This window comes from Saccopteryx leptura, chromosome 3 (genome assembly GCF_036850995.1).
Source record: "Saccopteryx leptura isolate mSacLep1 chromosome 3, mSacLep1_pri_phased_curated, whole genome shotgun sequence".
Lineage (NCBI taxonomy): Eukaryota > Metazoa > Chordata > Mammalia > Chiroptera > Emballonuridae > Saccopteryx > Saccopteryx leptura.
The window spans coordinates 293362205-293383020 of record NC_089505.1 but is presented as its reverse complement, the minus strand read 5'-3'; the positions used below and the strand labels follow the sequence as shown (position 1 = coordinate 293383020).

General features: G+C 44.8%; 1 protein-coding gene across 1 annotated transcript in view; it reads right to left on the bottom strand.

Moving 5' to 3' along the window:
• The window catches only part of CNGB3 (cyclic nucleotide gated channel subunit beta 3), a 123628-nt gene that overhangs the window by 52748 nt on the left and 50064 nt on the right, over positions 1-20816 (bottom strand). Inside the window, exons 4-8 of the mRNA XM_066372425.1 lie at positions 13352-13506; positions 11204-11356; positions 10314-10522; positions 3324-3374; positions 272-358 (exon numbers count right to left, since the gene is read on the bottom strand). Of these exons, the coding sequence (XP_066228522.1) occupies positions 272-358; positions 3324-3374; positions 10314-10522; positions 11204-11356; positions 13352-13506 (655 nt within the window). The remainder of the gene's footprint in view (positions 1-271; positions 359-3323; positions 3375-10313; positions 10523-11203; positions 11357-13351; positions 13507-20816) is intronic.

Below are 20816 nucleotides of genomic sequence, written 5' to 3'. Positions count from 1 at the left end.
TAGAAGCAGCAAAGCATCCCTATCTTAGAGTGTAAACACACCTGCTGTGAAATACAGGATAAAAACAAGCAAGAACAACTTCTGTCAGTAGAAACAATGGTGCCTTTCCATCACAGAGTTTCTGACATTAGCAGCATTGATGAAGGCAGAAAAATGGACAGTTTGGGGAAATGAAGAACATGATATTTTCAGGGTATTTTTAAGTCACTTCAGGATTTCCATGATGGTAATAATGCAATCCCAAGTAAGAATCACAATATAGTTATCTTACCTTCAACATCCTGTTTGTCCTAAATATTGGATTAAACCCAAAGAAGAGGTAGAGAATATCAAATGGCATTACTGATGCGACATCCAGCTGTGGGAAGAACACATTCACAATTATGTCGTGTTTATGTGCCTTTGGGATATGGATTGACTTATATACCAATGCGTGTAAAAGTTGGTCACCCACCATCATGAATTCTTTGCTGCTTAACACAAAACTGCCATCACTTAAGCATGCATGGTGCCATGGGACAGCCTGTTAGCACATGAGGACCAGACCACAACACTGCAGCCCACTCCAATGCGCCTCATCGCCTCCTGCATGCCTCTGACGTGTCCTCTGGGGTCTTTGGGATTTTCACTGCACTGTCCCATGTGTTTCAGAGATGGCATGGCTACTAATGTCATCATACATTTTAGCTCTTGGACTAAAAAATCAAGTCTTTCCTTGATTTTATTTGAAAGCACCATACATTCACTGCAGTGATGTATTTTTATGTCTCAGCCGATTTTTCAGGGCCCACAACTGATTATACTGTTGATTCCTCTAGATGCCTGCACCCTTCCTACTGCTGTGCTCTTAGGATCATATTACTAACAGCAAGCTGCCAAGAAGCATGTGTCAGAGGTTGTGCAAGCTGAGAAGGAGGAGGAGCTACCCAGTCCCATTCACGATTAATCAGCATCCCGATGGGTGAAAGCACTAGTACAGGGCTAGTACAGCTAAACATGTACATTTTTACATTTTTCATGTATTTAAATTATTCTGGCCTTCCATTACCCTGGCAATTGTGAAATGATAACATCATATACTTGAGCACTTCCCTGTTTGCAGTGACAACAACACAAATTCTTTTGTATGAGATAATTATTCATTTTCATTTTTGTTTATATGGTAATGGAAAACAGGGCACATTAAAAACCATTTAATTTATTTAAAGCAATTATGGGCAGGGAGAAGCTTTCTGGAAGGCCACACACACGAAATGGAGAGTTAATTAACTGTACCAGTTAAGTGTCATGAAAAAGCAATGGGATCTTCAGTTTGAATTGACCAGAGTGGCTATCAGAAACAAATTACTTACAGACGGCATTGGTTTGCAAATGGTACCATATCATCAAACCCCACTGATTTTACCTCACAGATATTGCGCCCCATCACAAGCTGAGGGGCGCATGTTAACAGTTATTATCACAACATCTCACAGATAAGAAGGGGGGAGGGTGCAGGCCTGTTGTCGGGTCTAGAGCATTTTCCCAGCATTCATGTTTTCATTTTGAATCATAATAATCCTTTCCTTCTTTGTTCCCTCCTCCCCTCCCTCCCTCTCTCCTTCCCTCCTTCCCTTCCTTCTATTCTGTGAGAGGAGGGGAGGCAGAGACAGACTCCCGCATGCACCCTGACTGGGATCCACAGAGCAAGCCCACTAGGGGGCAATGCTCTGCCCATCTGGGACCCTTGCATCGTTGCAACTGAAGCCATTTTTTAGCACCTGAGGCGGAGACCATGGAGCCATCCTCAGTGCCAGGGACCAACTCACTCTAATTGAGGCTTGGCAGCAGGGAGGGGGGAGAGAGAGAAAGAGACAGAAAAATGAGAGGGGGAGGGGTGGAGAAGCTTATGGGTGCTTCTCCTGTGTGCCTTGACTAGGAATTGAACCTGGGACTTTCACATGCCGGGCCAACCCTCTACCACTGAGCCAACTGGCCAGGACTCCTTTTCTTTTTTTAACCTGTAAACTAACTGCATTAGAACTCACATTCCTGATCTCTTACTGACTGTCTAATCAGCTGCTCCACTGCCCACCCGGCTTCTCCATGCAGATGGACTATCCTTTGTCCTGTCTGGCATGAACACTGGTGGGATGTGTGTTGATAGAGATGACTCGTTTCTCACTGAATCATAGGAACATGAACCGAGGGAGTATGACAAACACTGTGCTCTGTGCAGGGCACTCTGCAAGGCATGGCGGTGCAAACAGGAGCCAGACATCGCCTCTGTCCTCTAGAAGTTAACAACCTAACAGTAGAACCACCAAGCATCAAAATAACGATGACACAATGCCATAGTGCAGGCAGGCAGTGTGCAGGGGGTTCAGAAGGGGGGTGCCCCCAATGAAATAAATACAACATTTTACATTTATAAACCCACATTAAAGTCAAGAAAGTCATTAAGAGTTTGCAATAAGCTTGTGGCACGTAGAAAGGATGATTTGTCCTCTTGCTAGAGTTCATCAAAGTAGTGCAGGGTTTTCACAAAAATGTCTATGTATGTGGTAACTTTTTCACAAAAATAGTTGGAGATAAAAACAAACTGAAATGATTTTAATCATTATAGGTTGCCAATTGGGGCAATTTGGCACTTAATCCCAGATTTGTATTTTTTTTAAACAAAATTTGAGGCCACTGAAGTGTTGTTCTTGAAAAGGGGGTGGAGTTGGAGGTTACGCATACTGATTGGGTGACCTAGAGAACCCCAAATCTCTACCCATTTCTCAGCATTAGGGGGAAAAATAAAAGATGACAAAGCACTTGGCTGTAAATAATTAAAGTAAAAAACACAAGATTATAGTGCTCTTTGAGGAAGAGAAGATGCCATGCCATGCCATTTAAATGATTATTTCTTTTCTATTTTTTATTTTTCTTATATGAACAAGAACAAAACAGGAGTTGAGATGATTTCATAGACTTTTACATCATCACAGCAGGTGCTTGAAGGCCAGCGTTCTGAATGGATGAGACAAAGAACAAAGTGCACTCCTTCCTTTAATGTTTAAATCAGAACTTCAGAGTGGGCACTACCATTTTGTTCTGCCTACTAAACACCCACACGTTGAGTGGACATTGGCACACACAAGGAATATATTGTGTAACTACTGAGAAGCAAAAGCTCAGGCTTCCCTTTGTCTAATAAACCTTTATCTGAATAGAAGGTTACCAAGGCTATGATTCTGAAGGAAAACAGATTTTATTTTTTGGTAGAAATTTATAAGTGGGACTTAAAATTAAAGTGGCAATGGATTGCTTGGACAATTTTGAAATCGTAAGTCACCTACCTGAAATTTTGTAGAACTCCTGTAGTGTCTCGTTAGCTCATGCGAATCCACCTGAAATATGTTACATTTATATTTTATATTAATTTTACCCAGTGTCATCAGTTGTTTTTATCACTTTAAAAATATTGAGAGCTCTTCTCTACTGGCTCCTTCCAACGTCAGCCTATAAACATGCACTAGCCTGTCATATTTTATAATAAAACAAAAAATAGCCCTCCCTTGGAACCTGTTTTCTCCCTATTGTCATACTCAAACTTTAAAAAAAAGATTTTATTTACTCCTTTTTGAGAGAAGAGAGAAGAGAGAAAGAGAGAGAGAGAGAGAGAGAGAAAGAGAGAGAGAGAGAGAGAGAGCTAGAGAAGAGGGGAAGAGCAGAAAGTATCAACTCCCATATGTGCCTTGACCAGGCAAGCCCAGGGTTTTGATCCACTGACCTCAGTGTTCCAGGTCCACACTTTATTCACTGCACCACCACTGGTCAGGCACTGACACTCACACTTCTTAAAGGGAGTTTCTGCATTGCTTTAGCCTATGTCCCTCCTTCATAGTTAACCCTCACCCCATGCAATGTGGTGCCACAGGACTTTTGTTCACTCCTCTTATTCCATCCACTCCTCTTATTCCATCCAGACCAGCATGCGAGAGCCCTGGTGACCTCCCAGGGAGCCCTCTCTTTCATAGCACTCGCCATGCTTTAAAATCACACGTGTCTCTCTTGGCCCATTTATTTAGAATCAGTTTATTCCATTAAATGGTAATCTGTCTCAGGACAAGGCTGATTTAATTTAGCAACTCTATGTAATTAGCTGCTAAAATAGATTAGGAGCCCAACAAATATGTGTTGAGTGGATGGGTAGATAAAGGAATGAAGAGATGAACGAAACTTTTTGAAGCAGTTGACATTTGGGGCCAGGGGACAATTTGTCCTTGAAACGATCTTTTTCCAAAGAACCTGTAATGCCATTCTTGGTTCTCTGTATTTCTTTAGTTCCAACTTCTCAGGGCCTTAAATTCTAGGGCTAGCTGTTTAAAAGTCAACAGCCCCTGGAATTCAGCTCTCTTTATGCTTGCTTCCAGGGAAATTTCATCCACTCTTATTGTTTCAAAGTTTGCCATGTATGCTGATACATGGGGGCAATACCTATGTATTCTGCTTCTTCAGTTCCCAACACAATGTTGAACATATGATAGGTGCTCTCAATAAATGTTTAATAATGGCCCTGGCTGGCTAGCTTAGTGGATGGAGTGTTAGCCTGGCATGCTGACATCCCAGATTTGATCCCTGGTCAGGGCACATATGAGAATCGACCATCTGCTTCTCTTTCCTTCCCTCTCCCCCTTCTCTTTGTCTTCCCCTCTCATAGCCAGTGGGTTGATTGGTAGAGCCTTGGTCCCTGAGGATAGCTTGGTTGATTTGAGCATCGGCCCCAGACGGGGTTGCAGGGTGGATCTGGTTAGAACACATGTGAGAGTCTGTCTCTTTATTTCCTATCCTCTCAGTTAAAAAAAAAAGATGTGTAGTAAGTGGTAGATGAATAGAAAAGCATTTGTTAACATTCAGACCTAAAAGAATTAATGCTAACATCGAACTTACATCCTTATATTTTAATTATAAGTGGGGAGGACTTGTCTATATACTATTAATTCATTGACACATTATGTTCACTTGTAACATGGAAGCAGCAGCATCTTCCAACAGTGCCCACCCAGGCTGTCCAAGTTCAGAGGTTCTGAACTATTGCTGAGCGACGTTAGAGCCAGCTCCCCGTTTCCTTCCTCCCCCTTTTCTCGCTGCAACTTCTACCTGTGCACACACACTAAATTTTACAGAAAGATATCTGAAAATCGATACAACATGCTCGTTTAATGACTTTTACTGTGAAACAAAATGGCATACGTAGAAGTTTAAGTTGAATAACATACCAAGCTTAAGTAAAATCTGTCAGTGCCTTAAGAGCTTTTATAAATGGCACAGATGGATTCATTTTGAGTGCTAAGAAATCAAGTCAGATTACTCCCCCACCTGCCAGTCATGAAGAAATGTTTTTGGTTTTTTTAAATTTTTTTAAAGCACATCTGTGCCTTTCCTTCTGAGTGTCTAGGGTCCTGTGATGGAGTAAATGTGAATGAAACCACAACTCACGAGGCTGAATGAAAATGCCATCTAGTGATTCTACATCCCTTTTCTTCGAAGCCCTAAATAAATCCGGCATCGTTAGTTTTATGAGGATCAGCATGCTTGCCTGTTACAATCAAGCACTTACTTTAAAAATGTTTCCCTGGTAAATCTCTCTCTTTTAAGCCTGTCTGTATGCAGGCAACACTTCTTCAAGGGGAGGCTGACTTTGGGAAGGATATGCTAATAGCACCCAAATCCTCCTCCAACAGAGAGTTTTTGAAGAAGCTGCACCAGGTGTCATCTGTCATCATATTTATTTGTTATTTGCCTCTTCTGAGAAACAGTCCATGGAAACTCCGTAATTCCACAATGGACATATAGAAGTGTTTCAAAAATAGTATCATCTGAAACAACTTCAATGTAGATGAAATGATAATTCAAGGAAAGAAAAACCTTGAACTGAGGTGGCCTTTCATTGGCTCAGTCCCTCCAACAAATTCTCATGCATGCTCTCTGCATTCCTAGGATAGAGAGGGAATTGAATACTGTCCCTACTCTCAAGAAGCTATCGTGAGGTGAGAGCTGCATTGTCGTACAAACAGGAGGCCAGAGGGAGAAGCAGGGTGTGGAATATTCATGCATCAGACCACTCAGCAATTTAAGCGACACCTCCTCGATACAAGAGCCCAGCACAGGGGTGCACACTGTCTCCTCTAACCTTCACAGCAGGTTCGTGAGGGGGCCTACGACTACCATTTTATGGATTAAAAAGATAGACTACCATTTTATGGATTAAAAAGATAGCGTTCATTGAAAGGGTACATTTATTTTCATAAGGTCATGCTGTTAGTAAATTTGAGAGATGCAATTTGACCCTGGTCTGTCTGTTTCTTCTTCATCATAAGTAGCCTTTGTTGTTATTTAACAGCTAAGTAAGGGGAGTCTGGGTAACATGTGCAGAGCACTGAGCAGGTAGTGGTTTCTCATCTCCAGGTCCATTTATAAATGGTAACTAGGAGGACTGAATGTGGAAGGCGGTTGAATAACATCAAGTCACTGCCACTGGAGGCACTGACCATGCCTGTGGGTCTCAGGCAAAGTGCTGTGGTGGTGAGAGAGCCAGGCTCGCTCATCCCCCGCTGCTGTCTCCACTCCGCCACTGCCATCGATGAAGGAGACTCCAGACGAGGCACGTACATTGGCCCCTGATCAGTGCCCTGCTTTCTGGGTGGCATCATTTTTAGGAGATCCTCCAAATAAACGGAAAACCTCACATATTCCTTGCTCTCTTGCTTTTGGCCTTTGGGATCTCAGTCTGCTGTCTGTTACTTTTCTTTTCCCTTTCAAGGTCTTGGGGAATGAATATTTCCATCCTGCAGCCTTGGAATACCTGGCAACTGCAGATTTTTAATAAATGTTTGTTGCATGAATTAATGAATGAATGAGTGAAGGAATGAAAGATTGGGCCGTGTCCTCCAAAGGTGGCACACACTGAGCATGGGAGACCTTCAGGCTGGGTGCTCGGCTTGCATAGTCCTCTTTGCAAAATGTAATCAAGCTTCAAAGGCTAAGATGACCTCCTCTAAATTAAAGAAACTATTGAACTTCTTTTCAACAGACAAAGCAATTCATTCCTGTTCTATATTTGTAGCATGTGATAATGCATTTTAAATACAGCCTGTTGAATATGCTTTTTTTGGTTATATTTCTTGGTTCTAATACACCATTGTATGCAGAAGCCTCTTAGAAAATTGAAAATAAAAGTCTCCCCTTACTGATTTTGTCATTTTCCATTTGTCAAACATTGATTTTCTGCCCCCGGTGCATCTAATGGAGGTTGAAATTAGCTTTTTTTGTGTGTGCTTTTTACTTCCTATTTGTGCGCCATCATCATCATTCATCACGCTGCCAGGGAGCCCGGGGACAGTGCCGGAGATTGAGCACAGGCTGACATCTGCACAGGAACACTGTGGATAGATGCCGGCCGCAGCGTCAGCTCTGGCCTTTAGAATGCCTTTCTAGGAAAGCTTCCCAGGGTAGGAGGCATTCCACAGCAAGTAATGTTTTTAAGAAATCACCAAAACTAGTCCTTTCAGCCGCTTTGATCATTTTTTTTTTTTTTGATTTTTCTGAAGTTGGAAATGGGGAGGCAGACAGACTCCTGCATGCGCCTGACTGGGATCCACCTGGCATGCCCACCAGGGGGCAATGCTCTGCCCATCTGGGGCGTTGCTCTGTTGCAACCAGAGCCATTCTAACGCCTGAGGCAGAGGCCACAGAGCCATCCTCAGTGCCCGGGCCAACTTTGCTCCAATGGAGCCTTGGCTGCAGGAGGGAAGAGAGAGACAGAGAGGAAGGAGAGGGGGAGGGGTGGAGAAGCAGATGGGCGCTTCTCCTGTGTGCCCTGGCTGGGAATTGAACCCGGGACTCCTGCACGCCAGGCCGACGCTCTACCACTGAGCCAACCGGCCAGGGCTCTGCTTTGATCATTTAAGATCACCTGGAGACTCAAAAGAGAGTATTAAGGCGACAAAAGAAGCAACCTCTCTTAATCCCCAAATAAACAGGAATTCAAGGTGCCATACTCTGGCCACTCTGCTCTCTCCATTGTGACGCTGGAGGTTCTGCTCTGGGCTGCCCTGGGTGGGACTGTGACAAGGACACACAAGGCACAGTGGACCTCAGTTGGAAAGCAGGCAGAGGGAGGGGGGGGAGGGAGAGGAGCAGAGGTTGTAAGGTGTGGATCTGAGTACCCTCCTCTGTTTCTGACTCAGTGTGGATGGATTGGCTCTCAAATTTCTTGGCCCTGAGGACAAACCAAGGAGGAGATCATTTCTCCTAAGAATGAGAATGATGGTTTCTGAGCAGGGGCTGAGTTTATGATGAGGATGGATGTGAGGAATCTGGGAAGAGTGAACAGGAGACAGGCGGGTAGAGAGCATAGTAACTAAAAAAATAGAACAACTGTTTATGGTTTGCAGTGTCTGCAGGTGTGTGGCTGCTTACGTGTGGTCTGGCTCTCTTGGTGGAGTTCTGGGTGGTCAGCTGCTCTCGGTCCTGACAGCACCCCCCAACAGTGCATTTCACAGTGGTGGACAGACCCTGTGCTACCTGGCATGGCAGCCCCACCACACGGGGTTGTGGGGCTGGAAGTACGGACTGTGGCCGAGAAACCGGGATTTTTATTGTTTTTTCTTTTTGTATTTTTGTTTTTTTAAATTATTTTTATTTATTCATTTTAGAGGAGAGAGAGAGAGAGAGAGAGAGAGAGAGAGAGAGAGAAGTGGGGAGGAGCAGGAAGCATCAACTTCCATATGTGCCTTGGCTGGGCAAGCCCAGGGTTTTGAACTGGAGGCCTCCCTGTTCCAGGTCGACGCTTGATCCACTGTGCCACCACAGGTCAGGCCGAGAAACCGGAATTTTTAAAGTTATTTAATCTTAATTTGTTAGAATTTAAATTTGAGTAGACATGTGGCTAGCGGTCAGGGTATTAGACAAGGTGCTGAGGCTACAGAGACTTTCTAAGTTGGGGCTTCCCAGAGTGTCCAGGTTAAAATTCGGGACTTGGTTTCTGTCCTGTGTGCAGGCAGAGGCCTGGGTGCTGACCATCAGTGATGTCCAGCGATACAGTCCGCGTCCTCCAGAACTCAGGGCCTGTGCCTGCTCACAGCCCCGCCATCTCCAGCGGGTGAGTGGACTCCAATGTGTGAAGTAACACCTGCCTTACTGTGAAAAGTGCGGAGGTGGATGGCTGATTGTAATGTGAAAGGAAACAACTTCCTCCCGTGCTGGTTGAGGCTTGAGTACTAGAGGAACTGATAGAAAAGGACTCCCTTTTGCACCGACAGTTTACATTTTTTACATCATTTAGGCAATCTGTGTGTGTGGTTTTGACAGTGCAGGCCAGCATTACACGCGTACCCTCGGGTACGGTCAACTTCAAAACAGCTCGTACATCTGACCCAGCATGGCCCAGCTGTGATGGGTGCAGGACCGAGTCCTGCCCGGACGACCCTCTCATTCTGAGTCTTGAGCAAATCGCCTGCCCTCAGCCCACCTCGGTGTCCTCATCTGTGAGCGGGGCTACTAACATACTCCTCAGAGGGCGACCAAAAAGACTACTGAGGCACAGACAGAAATGAACTGGCCCCCGACAGAGACTAGGCACTTCATGGGCACCGAGTCATTGGCCTTCCCCTCAGCACTATGAAGGTGTGATTGTCATTTTCATTTTTAAGACAAGGAAAGTATGGGCAGAGGGTGCTCAATGGTTGTTTTGTTGTTGTGTGTGTATGTTTTTTTTAAAAAAAATAGAATTATGCACCTGAAACCTATATCATTTTATTAACCAATGTCACCCCAATCAATTCAATAAAAATTTTGATAAAAAATTAAATTGAATTAAAACATATACACTTAACTTTTTTAAAAAAGAAATGAATGAAAGAGTTGCATATGTTCATCTTAAGTCATTTGATAGATTTCATTCTGTATAAAGTCCCAGATTTTCCATTTTGACATCATTATTTTTCCCCAGTAATCTCAATCAAATGATTTTTTTCTGATATGTTTCTATTTCTTATAAAATGTTAATAATAGTACTTAATGTTCAAAGAGTATCTGCCTTATTATAATCGTTTTAAGCCATTTATGTTAGTATTTTTCTTGACCAAAGAATGCATTACTGAATTTAATAAAATTCATGTTTAATTTGAAATTCAGAACATGGCAAATGAGCTTTAATGAGAAAAGTGGTTATTGGGATTATTATGACCATAATAATACCAGCCGTTTCCGGCAGTCAGACTTCAAATAACACAACGCTGTGAATTTATCTTTCGTAGTCCCGTCCGACCCCTGGCCCCACTCACGATGATGTCTCCTCCTCTTACGAACTGCAGCCTGGGCTGGATGAACAGCATGTCGCAGAGGTAGATGACGTCACACAGGGCGTCGGCCACAAGCCAGCGGTGCGCGCTGTCTGGTGTCTGGTACGGAAAGACGAGGCGCACTGGGATCAGCCAGCAGTTCCAGTTGTAGGCCGTGCTGACCAGCAGGAGCCACAGAAGATAGAGCGGATCTAGAAGAAGAGCCGCTGCTGACCAAGGCTGTGTGACCAACGTGGAAATCCTCCCCTGGCTCGGTCGGGCCAAGCTGAGGAGGCCCTGTCCTCGGGGAGGGGGGGCGGTCAGCCACCTGCTGTAGGAGGCTCTAGTCACAGTCAGACCGTTCTGCCTCTGCGGTGGGACCCAGCTTTGCAAGGGCTGCTCAGGGCTCTTACCAGCTCCTCCAACGTTAGAGTGTGTCCTCTGGTCTTGTGGACAGGAGGCAACTGAGTCTGTGCCCACAGGTATGGTACTGTAAGAGTCAGGAGAGGGCATCTCCCAAGGCAGGTGCCAAGTGGCCACCTCTCACCCCGAGGGGAGGCTGACGTGGGCAGGGCACAGTCAGCCCACAGGGGCCACCATGTCCCTTCACACAGTGCTTCCCTCTGCCCACAGGGGCCGGTAGAGGGACTTGTTCAGTTTTAACAATGTGAAGGCATGGAAGCAGACAGATACTTCAGAAAGATTTTGGGGTGTCAGGGTACACATTGCCAAGACCTCTGCAGCTTTTGTTTCAAAGGTCATAGGGGCAGGACTGTTTAAAAACAGGCAGGACTAGATGGACTAGGGAAAACAGAAGCCATCTGTGACTCTAAGTTTCAGTGTCCTTGGTCATCGCCAGCCCTCCCGCTGGGATGGTCCACCCTGGATGGTACCTGTGTATGAGTCGATGCTTTTTGGGAGTCTAATTCTCCATAGGCGCCCTGTCAGAAGTGCCTTCCATACTTTACAACACAGCAGGCCACAGTACTTCTCTTCCTCACGCTCAGCACTGCTGTCCTGTGTTGATGACACAGCTGTAGGCTTTGCTTTGGAGTAGAAAACAAAGATGAAAATGGTTTTTAAGAGGTTAAGTTGCCTGATCTGTGGTGGTGCAGTGGATAAGGTGTCAACCTGGAATCCTGAGGTCACTGGTTCAAGACCTCTGGCTTGCCTGGTCAAGGCACATAAGAGAAGCAACTGTGAGTTGGTGCTTCCCATTCCTCCTTCCCCTGCCTTTCTCTTTCTCTCTCTCTCATATATAAATCAATAAAATAAAAATAAAAGCTAAAAAAAAAAGACTTAAAAAAATAGAAAGAAGTTAAGTTAGTTTAATGAACACAAAGCTGTGTTCCTTAAAGTTGGCACATTTCAGAGTCTTCCTCTCTCAATACAGCTTGGTGAGGTATTTTATTTATTTATTTTTATTAAGTGAGCGGTGGGGAGGCAGAGAGACAGTTTCCTACATGTGCCCCAATGGGGATGCACCTGGGAAGCCTCCTACTGGGCGATGCTCTGCCCATCTGGGTCTGCTGCTCCATTGCTCAGCAACTAAGCTATTTTAGCACCTGAGGTGAGGCACATGGAACCATCCTCAGTGCCTGGGGCCAACTTTCTTGACCATTCGAGCCATGGCTGTGGGAAGAGAAGAAAGAGAGAAGAGGGAGGGAGTGGAATGGAGAGGTAGATGGGCACTTCTGTGTGTCTTGACCGGGAATCAAACCTAGGACTTCCACATGCTGATCTGTTGCTGTACTGCTGAGCCAACTGGCCAGGGCAAAGTTGAGTTATTTTATGACACTTGAAATAGTGGCATTTATGAAGATTTCCAGGTACTAAAAACACTGGAATTTAGAAATAAAAATCAGGTTTAAACTCACTAACAAATTATCCTAGAGGTGTTCCAGAGGTGTTTTTTTTTTTTTTTTTTTTTTTAATGCAAACTTGATTCTCATTTATTTTGCAGCATAAATAAAGTCATTATTTTGGATCAATTTTTAAATTATTTTTAATCTGTCTCATGATGTTTTATTTTTCTCTCTTTTTTCTTACTGTATTATTGGGGTGGTGTTGGTTAATAAAATGAAACAAGTTTCAGGTGTACAATGCCTACGCATCACTGGTACATGGCCTTGTGTGCTCACCACCCCACAGTGGTTTGGATTTAAATTGCAAAAAGATATCACAAATGTTACTCAGGTTTTCATTTCAGCTTCTTTTGTCTCATATCTATCCTTCAAGTTATGGATACATAAAGCTCAAAATACCCTTTTCAATATATTTGTCAAACTAGAATGACTGTTTTAGTTGGCCTCTTCTCTATAAGAAGAAACTATTACACCATATATAGTTTATTTTAAAAACCCATTTTCCTTATACAGAGTTATGAGAGATCCGTCAACTCTGTCCTACGTAATTGGCTGTTATCACACCCCCCCTTCTATTTTTGTCTATCCCTGTAGTTGCAGGACACGTCACTTTGTGATTTCCTTTATTGCTCCTATCAGTTTTCATGAGCACATTTCTGTAATTATCAGGGAGGCTGACAATAGCCCCTCCCCTCATGGGATCTGTACATCTATGTCCTCCGCTCTGTAGTGTCCCCAGTGTAAGTCTGATAGTACTCAAGGCGACATTTACAACAGAACCTGCTACTGTGACCTTGCGCCTGTACTGGGGGCCAAGGTCTTCTGCAGGGGACCCCGCTCTCTCTGCCTGAGGGTGACCCCCCAGCTGGCTGCAGAGTGCTGGGTGTCTGCCATCGGTCCAGCAGCAATCCTCAATGCCCCAGCTCTGCCCTCCCTCAGGGTCAGTTCTGTGTGTGAGCCTGGCTCAACCCCGGTGACCCAGACAGACCGTGAGTGTCTCAGGTCCTGCCTTGTGCCTGTTCTCATCTCCCTGCATTGCCCTAGAGAGCAACTATCTGAACCTAAACCATTGTCTCCGGGCTGCCTTCGGGGAAACCTGGACTAAGACATTTGTGAGATGCCCCCCCCCTCCCCACCACGTAACTTCCTCCCAGCACTTTGCGGAGCAGTGCTCACCAGTTTTGGGGCTGGGCTCAGGGGAGGACAGGTCTCCTTCCACCAGCCGTCTCTTGTAGAGGGCTGTCCTTTGACGCAGCCTTCTCACCAGGGCATGCAGCTGGGCGTCCATGTGCTCATTTATAATAGGGGTTCCAAGCGGTTTGCTTTTTGGGCTAAATGAGGGGAAAATGGAGATAGAGACAAGTTCATGAGCAGACAACAGGCACAAGAGGGAGTCTCTTCACCTCCCTGTGTACCCACCTGTAACTGAAGAGAACAATTAGAAAAATCCAGGCATTAAGCTTGATGCAAACACAGCTAGTACAACACAGACGTGCCCCTGGAAACCAGAGCCCACACACTCGGTGACTGTGATCCTGCCACTGCCCTGTACCATTTGAAGGAAAAGTCTTTAGCAGGCATGCTAGCAGAGCTCTAAGATGGGCCGTGTTAGTATTTCTGTGTGTAGGACCTCATCTTTGAGTCCCACAAGGCCTTCAGACATACAGGTCTGGTGACAAGATCCCAGTGTCAGCAGTGACCACAGAACGCTTGAAGCCATGTACGTAGATGACGTCATTCCAAAGTTCTCAAGGTGAGAAAGCCTTGTTTTCTTTGTCCTCCATGAGACCTAGGACACCTAAGTTTTGAATAAATGCTTATTGACTAAATAAACCCACTTACTTGTAAACTTTTGTTTGACCTTATTTGATCTGCCTCAACACACTAAAAAAAAATCTATAGAAAGTGAAGTTGAAGGTTGGTGGGTCATTAACTGTAAAGCCAGATATTCAAACTGTCAAAACATCTAATTCGAGCCCCAAGACCTTAGGACAATGCTTTTCTTTTGCTGAATTATCTAAAAGCCCTAATTGACCATCATACCAGTTTGCATTGTGCAAACCTCCCTCATGGCTAAAATGCTGAACATCATATTAGAAAGCATGCCAGTCTTCCAGAGGCACAGCTGTATTTTCAGTACCATACATTTTTCTTTCTGCATTAGTTGAGCATCGTGCACCAGTCTATGTCATCTTTCCCTTGTTCCAGCCTCTCTCCTACAGCAAACTTGGTCCATCTTCTCCCTCATCTACATATACACAGAAGCTAAGAATGCAGTTTGCTTTAGGTAATTTTGTGTGTGTGGGTTTTTTTTTTTTTTTTTTTTTTTTTTTTTTTTTACAGAGAGAGAGAGAGTCAGAGAGAGGGATAGATAGGGACAGACAGGAATGGAGAGAGATGAAAAGCATCAATCATCAGTTTTTCGTTTCGACACCTTAGTTGTTCATTGATTGCTTCCTCATATGTGCCTTGACCGTGTGTCTTCAGCAGACTGAGTAACCCCTTGCTCAAGCCAGCAACCTTGGGTCCAAGCTGGTGAGCTTTGCTCAAACCAGATGAGCCTGCGCTAAAACTGGAGACCTCGGGGTCTCGAACCTGGGTCCTCGGCATCCCAGTCTGACGCTCTGTCCACAGAGCCACCACCTGGTAAGGTGGTAATTTTGTGGTTGAACCAAAAAAAGGACAAATAAGGATGAGGAAATATATATTCCGTGAGATAAACAAACAAAGAAAAAGTCAAATGAGGGTAAAAGAGGAAATCAATGGATCTATATACCTTATAGAACTATACTTCATTTGAGCTGTATTTGGCATTCCTTATTCATATTACTAACTACATATTTTAGAAGACTTGTTCCTCATAATTCCTTGATGAAAGATTTAGTATACAATAAACACATTTGGCCCTGGCCAATTGGCTCAGTGGTAGAGCGTCGGCCTGACATGTGGAAGTCTCAGGTTCGATTCTCTGCCAGGGCACACAGAAGAAGCACCCATTTGCTTCTCCACCCCCCCCCCTCTCCGTCCTCTCTACCACTCTCTTCCCCTTCTACAGCCAATACTCCATTGGAGCAAAGTTGCCCCAGGTGCTGAGGATGGCTACATGACTTTTGCCTCAGGTGCTAGAATGGCTCCAGTTGTAATGGAGCAACGCCTCAGATGGGCAGAGCATCGCCCCCCTAGTGGGCATGCTGTGTGGATCCTGGTCAAGCACATGCAGGAGTCTGTCTCTCTGCCTCCTTGTTTCTCATTTCAGAAAAATACAAAAATAAAACACCCCAAAACAAACAAACAGAAAAACATATTTTACAAATTTGGGTACATACACATAAGAAGGAAAGTCTTACTGAATGCTCATTTCTCATTAAGACTGATGAAGACTTAAAAATTTGTATATGTACCTATGGAAATGTAATTGGTTATTATTAGAATGATATTTGTTCATTTTTTGATAAAGATTCAGGGAAAACTCATTTTTTAAAAAAAAGTTGATGAAGAGGAATAGAATTATGGTAATATTCCTCATTTTCTTAAATTCATTTAGAGCTACAGGCAAAAAGAAAGTTGTGCAACTGCCCACTTCCTGTGCTGGGTGGTGGAGTGTCTGCATCCTGGGTGGTACATCTGTAACACTGGGGTGGCCCAGGGGTGGGCTTCCTTCTGTCACGGGAGAAAAGCCTCCGTGACAGGGGTTGTCTTCGGGTGTGACATTCCTGTGATTCAAGAACGTAAGTTTTTTTAAAAAGTACACACCTAAGACATGAATCTTGAAAGAGCTTCTTCGGAAACTGCGTCTGTTAGGAAAGGTTTCCTGTCTCCCGCGATACCTGTCCTCTCATTTAAGACTGATGCACTGGTTCGGCACAGAGGGCTGAAGGACTGCGATGGGGTGAGGTGGGGAGCCGTGGTTGGGGTGAGGTGGGGAGCCGTGGTTGGGGTGAGTTCACACGGTGATGGTATCTGAGCAGCCGCTGGAGGGGTCCTGACACTTTGCTGGTCTGAAGACAGAATGCCCAGAGCACAGGGGCAGCCTGGGGAGAGGGCCTGACTGCTGCCTCGTGGCGCACAGCAAGGCTCGGCGTTTCACGCGGCATCCCGAATCACCTTGACTTGACCACTGGGGACCCAAGGCAGAATTCTAAGCAGAAGAGGGGCATTATTAGCTATGCTTTAAAAAATATTATTTTCTATATCTGAAATAATTGAAAAAAGAAGGAAGAGAATTAGCTGTGGTGAGCAGGAAGTATGACTTAAGGTCAGCTGAGGCCCCAAGCACAAAAGAAAATATTGGGGCCCTTAAAAAAAAGAGAGACAGGGAAAATAAAAATACATGTTCACCATAGTTTTAAATAAATAAAAAATATTATGTACTATTAATATTAAAATTGCACATAGGAAACCAAACTTGGTGTCATTCGAAAAAAGTGTAAAGTTGGGTTTTGCGGGCCTTTCATAAGTTGGGGCCCAGAGCACGCGCCCTGTGTGCCTGCCATTAAATCCACCTCTGGGAGAGAGTCGAGGTAAAACATGTGAGTTAACGTCACCACAGATAATGTAAATGTCAGGTTTCTGTCCGTGCACTCCCTGGAATGTGTCCTGCCAAAATCTGTGTCCACCTGGACTCTCGAAAGGTGATCTCAGGGGCTTTACTGATGTAACTGGTTAATTTAAGATGAGGTCATACTGGAGTAGGGTGGGCCCTTCATCTAATGAATTGTGTCCTTCCAAGGGGGCCAAGTGACGGCCTGGAAGAGACTCCCAGAGCGAATACCATGTGACAACAGAGGCTGAGATGACAGGGAGCAGCCACCAGCTAGGAAACACCAGCAGCAGCAGCTGAGAAAGGCCGGGGCAGACCTTCTCTCAGACCTCAGAAGGACCACCCTTGCCGACACCTCGATCTGGGACTTCTTGCCTCCAGGACTGTGACAGGAGACATTCCTGTTGTTTTAGGCCACTTAGTTTCTGGTAATTGGCTACGGTGGTCCTGGGAAATGAGCAGAGTTAGCAAAGTGGATCATTGCGATACCTGTGGGCAACTTGGAGGGAAGCATAAGCTGTGAGCCACATGCAAACATGTTCAGGTTAGTTGATGTTAAACTTGAGGTGTGACTGAAGAGTCAGGCTATTTTCTAAGCCACATAGCGTGGAAGACAGTTGAGAATCTGGGTGTGGGAGGTGGTGGGACTAAGCTGGAGATGTTGACCGTGGGTGGGCCTATCTAGAGGAGATAGTGATCACAGAGAGGCTCAGACTCTGGGAAGAGCCTGCATGGAACAGGAGAAGGCTGGGAGGTCAACCTTCGGAATCTGTGGACCTTTCAAGAGCAGAGTAAAGAAAGAAACTGAGGAGCTGCAATTGGAGAGGTGGGTCTGAGAGAGAAATGCTACAGACCAGGACGCTAGGTTGGGAAAGAGGTCAGTGGCGTCTCATGCTGCACACAAAGTGAACAGGAGAGGGCCACAGTGTGGCTTTAATTCTCGCAGGGAAGACTTCATCATCTTTAAGAAAACTGGCTGAAAAAAGGCGTAAGATCATAAAATTTTGTCATTTTTTTCTCCATTGTCTTAATAGGCATTTTGTAAAAAAGTACATAGCATCTGCCTTTGATCTCTAAATAATATTCTGGATTTCCATTCGTTATTTCCCAAACTCAATTAAAACTGGTATTTACTTCTTCTAATAAATCTTGAATAAATTTTGATATTTGGAAACGTTGTTAGATTTTTTAAATGCATAATTAAGAATTAAATTCATTTTTCAATGACCTAACTCATTAAAAAAAAATTCCAGGTTGATTCAAGCCTTTTGAAACCTGCTACTTCTGTTTTGTTGAATAACAGGCAGGAACTAGACAAAGAGTATTATGTTCTACTTTGAGAAGTGTTGGAGGAAGAGAGGAGTGGGCCTTTCTTCTTTCATTGGTTTTCACAATAATTAATGATAAATTTGGACAGCTGTCCTCAAAGGTTACAGTTAAAGAAGCCCACTTTGAATAAGGGAATGCTTTTGTAGGAGTAAAATTGTGATTGAGAAACCTTGCAATGACTCTAAAATTCTGAGTTTCACCACCGTGTGTGCTGGCATACCACACAAGCTACACACATTAAGCCATCATGAGTCTGGTGGACAAAGCCCAGCTGACTCTCTCGTTACTCCCTCCGCACACTCACCTCTCAGAGCTGTGAAGGGTTTGAGTGGTTTACCATCCCTCCCTTGTGCATATGGTGCTGTTTGTACACAGGAGTGTTACATGTGGCCATGTATGGATGGGTATCAGGAGGCACAGTTTCCCAACCGAAACTCTTCTTGGTCTGTCTGGAATGTGCTGTGATGCATTCACGGTCCCAGAGCTTGCTCCTGACCCCGTCCCAGCAGTCCACGCTCTAGACCTCTTCTGTTCATCTCTGAGAGCTGGTGGTTGAGCCTATGACATTTATTTTATTGTTCACAAATCGTATTCTAATGCCCTAGAAATGCAGTGGTACCTAACTTTGTTAAAAGTTTAAAAACTGGCCCTGGCTGGTTGGCTCAGTGGTAGAGCGTCGGCCTGGTGTGCAGGAGTCCCGAGTTTGATTCCCGGCCAGGGCATGCAGGAGAAGCGCCCATCTGCTTCTCCGCCCCTCCCCCTCTCCTTCCTCTCTGTCTCTCTCTTCCCCTCCCACAGCCAAGGCTCCATTGGAGCAAAGTTGGCCCGGGCGCTGAGGATGGCTCTGTGGCCTCTGCCTCAGGCGCTAGAATGGCTCTGGTTGCAAAAGAGCGATGCCCCAGATGGGCAGAGCATCGCCCCCTGGTGGGCATGCCGGGTGGATCCTGGTCAGGCGCATGCGGGAGTCTGTCTGCCTCCCCGTTTCCAACTTCAGAAAAAGAAAAAGAAAAAGAAAAAGAAAAAAAAATAAAGAAAAGTTTAAAAACTATTTTAAGACTAAAATAACAAAAAAGCTATAAAAATATTGTGACATTGATTATCAGCTTACACCTGTAGGCCCCATACACACACATATATGCATAAACACCAATGCACACACCAGCACACGTACGAATAGCAGCCCTCCCCAAATCTTACGCCGACTGTAAAGAGAATGAACACGCATGCCAACATAAACACAAGATAGTCATCATACTAGTGTATTCATTTCAAGAAGCATCTTAAATTCTTTACTGACTTCCAAGCACTTTTTTAAGAGTAAAGGAAGCCACAACTATATTTTTATCATTTTTCCATATAGTGGCAGTCTGAAACATCACAGAATGAATTCACAAAGGTTCCTGAACACTGGTGTCTTGGAGAAGTTCTGAGCCCCATTTTGAATGTCTCATTCATTCATTCTTACTGCACACTTATTTTGTATGAGCAAAGATGATGTTCTATGTTTACACTGAAGACTCTTTAGTTTATTTCCCTCTCTTTGATCTTAAATATGCCCTTTCATTTGGTCTGACTTATTAGCTTCTTCAAGTAAATTGCTGTTTTATTTAAAAACTTACATACTAGAAAATGCAAGGGACTGAATTATGTCCTTCCAAAATTCATATGTTGGCATCCTAACCTCTGACATGAGTGCACTTAGAGACTTGGAGACAAGGCATTTGGGAAGGTAACTAATGTTAAGTCGGGTCCTAAGAGTCAAACCCTAGTCTGACAGGTCTGGTGTCCAAAAAAGAAGAGTGGTCACCAGAGAACCCTCCCCCTCTCTCTGTTTACTCACAGGAGAAAGGCAGTGAGAGGCCACTGCAAGAAAAAGCCACTTGTGACCAGGAAGAGAGGTCTCACCAGGAACCAACCCTGATGGCACTTGGATCTGGACTCCCAGCCTTCAGAACCGTGAGAAGTACATTTCTGTGGTGTCAGCCGCCGGTCTGTGGTACCCTGTTGCGGCCACTCTAGCAGGCCGTATCGGAATGCTTCCCCGACTAGAATAAATGGGAAAAGCTATTTTATGAAGCTGATGAAACAGTGGATTAAGATAATGCGCCGAATGCCATAAATCTCTCAGAATGACAGAGAGCTGATTGAAAAAATAGACAACGCTGGGAAGCGGGAAATTGCTGGCTGGAGAACAGGAAATTTGCGAAGTTTCTTAAAAACAGACAGAGCACGGGTTCGTGCTAACTCATTTAACGCTCATAGTTGTGATGAACTTAGAGCAGTGCCACTGCTATTGTTTTTAATGAAGAAAACTGTGCCCAAAACACTCCCAGGAGATGTTTGCTGCCAGCTGAGAGGGATTCTGGATGTGATCTGCCCTTGGAGGGCGTGAGTTCAAGGGGCCATTGGGGGTCACAGTCCACCGTCAGGGCGATGACATAGAAACCACATGGAGAGTGGTGAGGAGTGGTGCCTCCTCTCTCACCAAACCTGCTCTGAGGGGATGGAAGAGGTGCTTGCTGCAGACGACAGCGCAACGGCCTGGCCGAGGAGCAGAGCTGTGTGCCTGTGGTGCAGACTGGAAGAAACATGGCTCCGTGCCTGGCAGATGCAGCGCCATGTTCCTCCTAGCAGGAGAGCACAGTAACCAAAGGTGGAACGCACAGCCATGCTTCCCACATGGCGGGGTGGGGGGAGGAAGTGAGGGTGAGGATTTGGAGGGACTGCTTTCCCCCGGAGGCAGGTGGCACAGGGGTCCATTGTCTGCAGGGA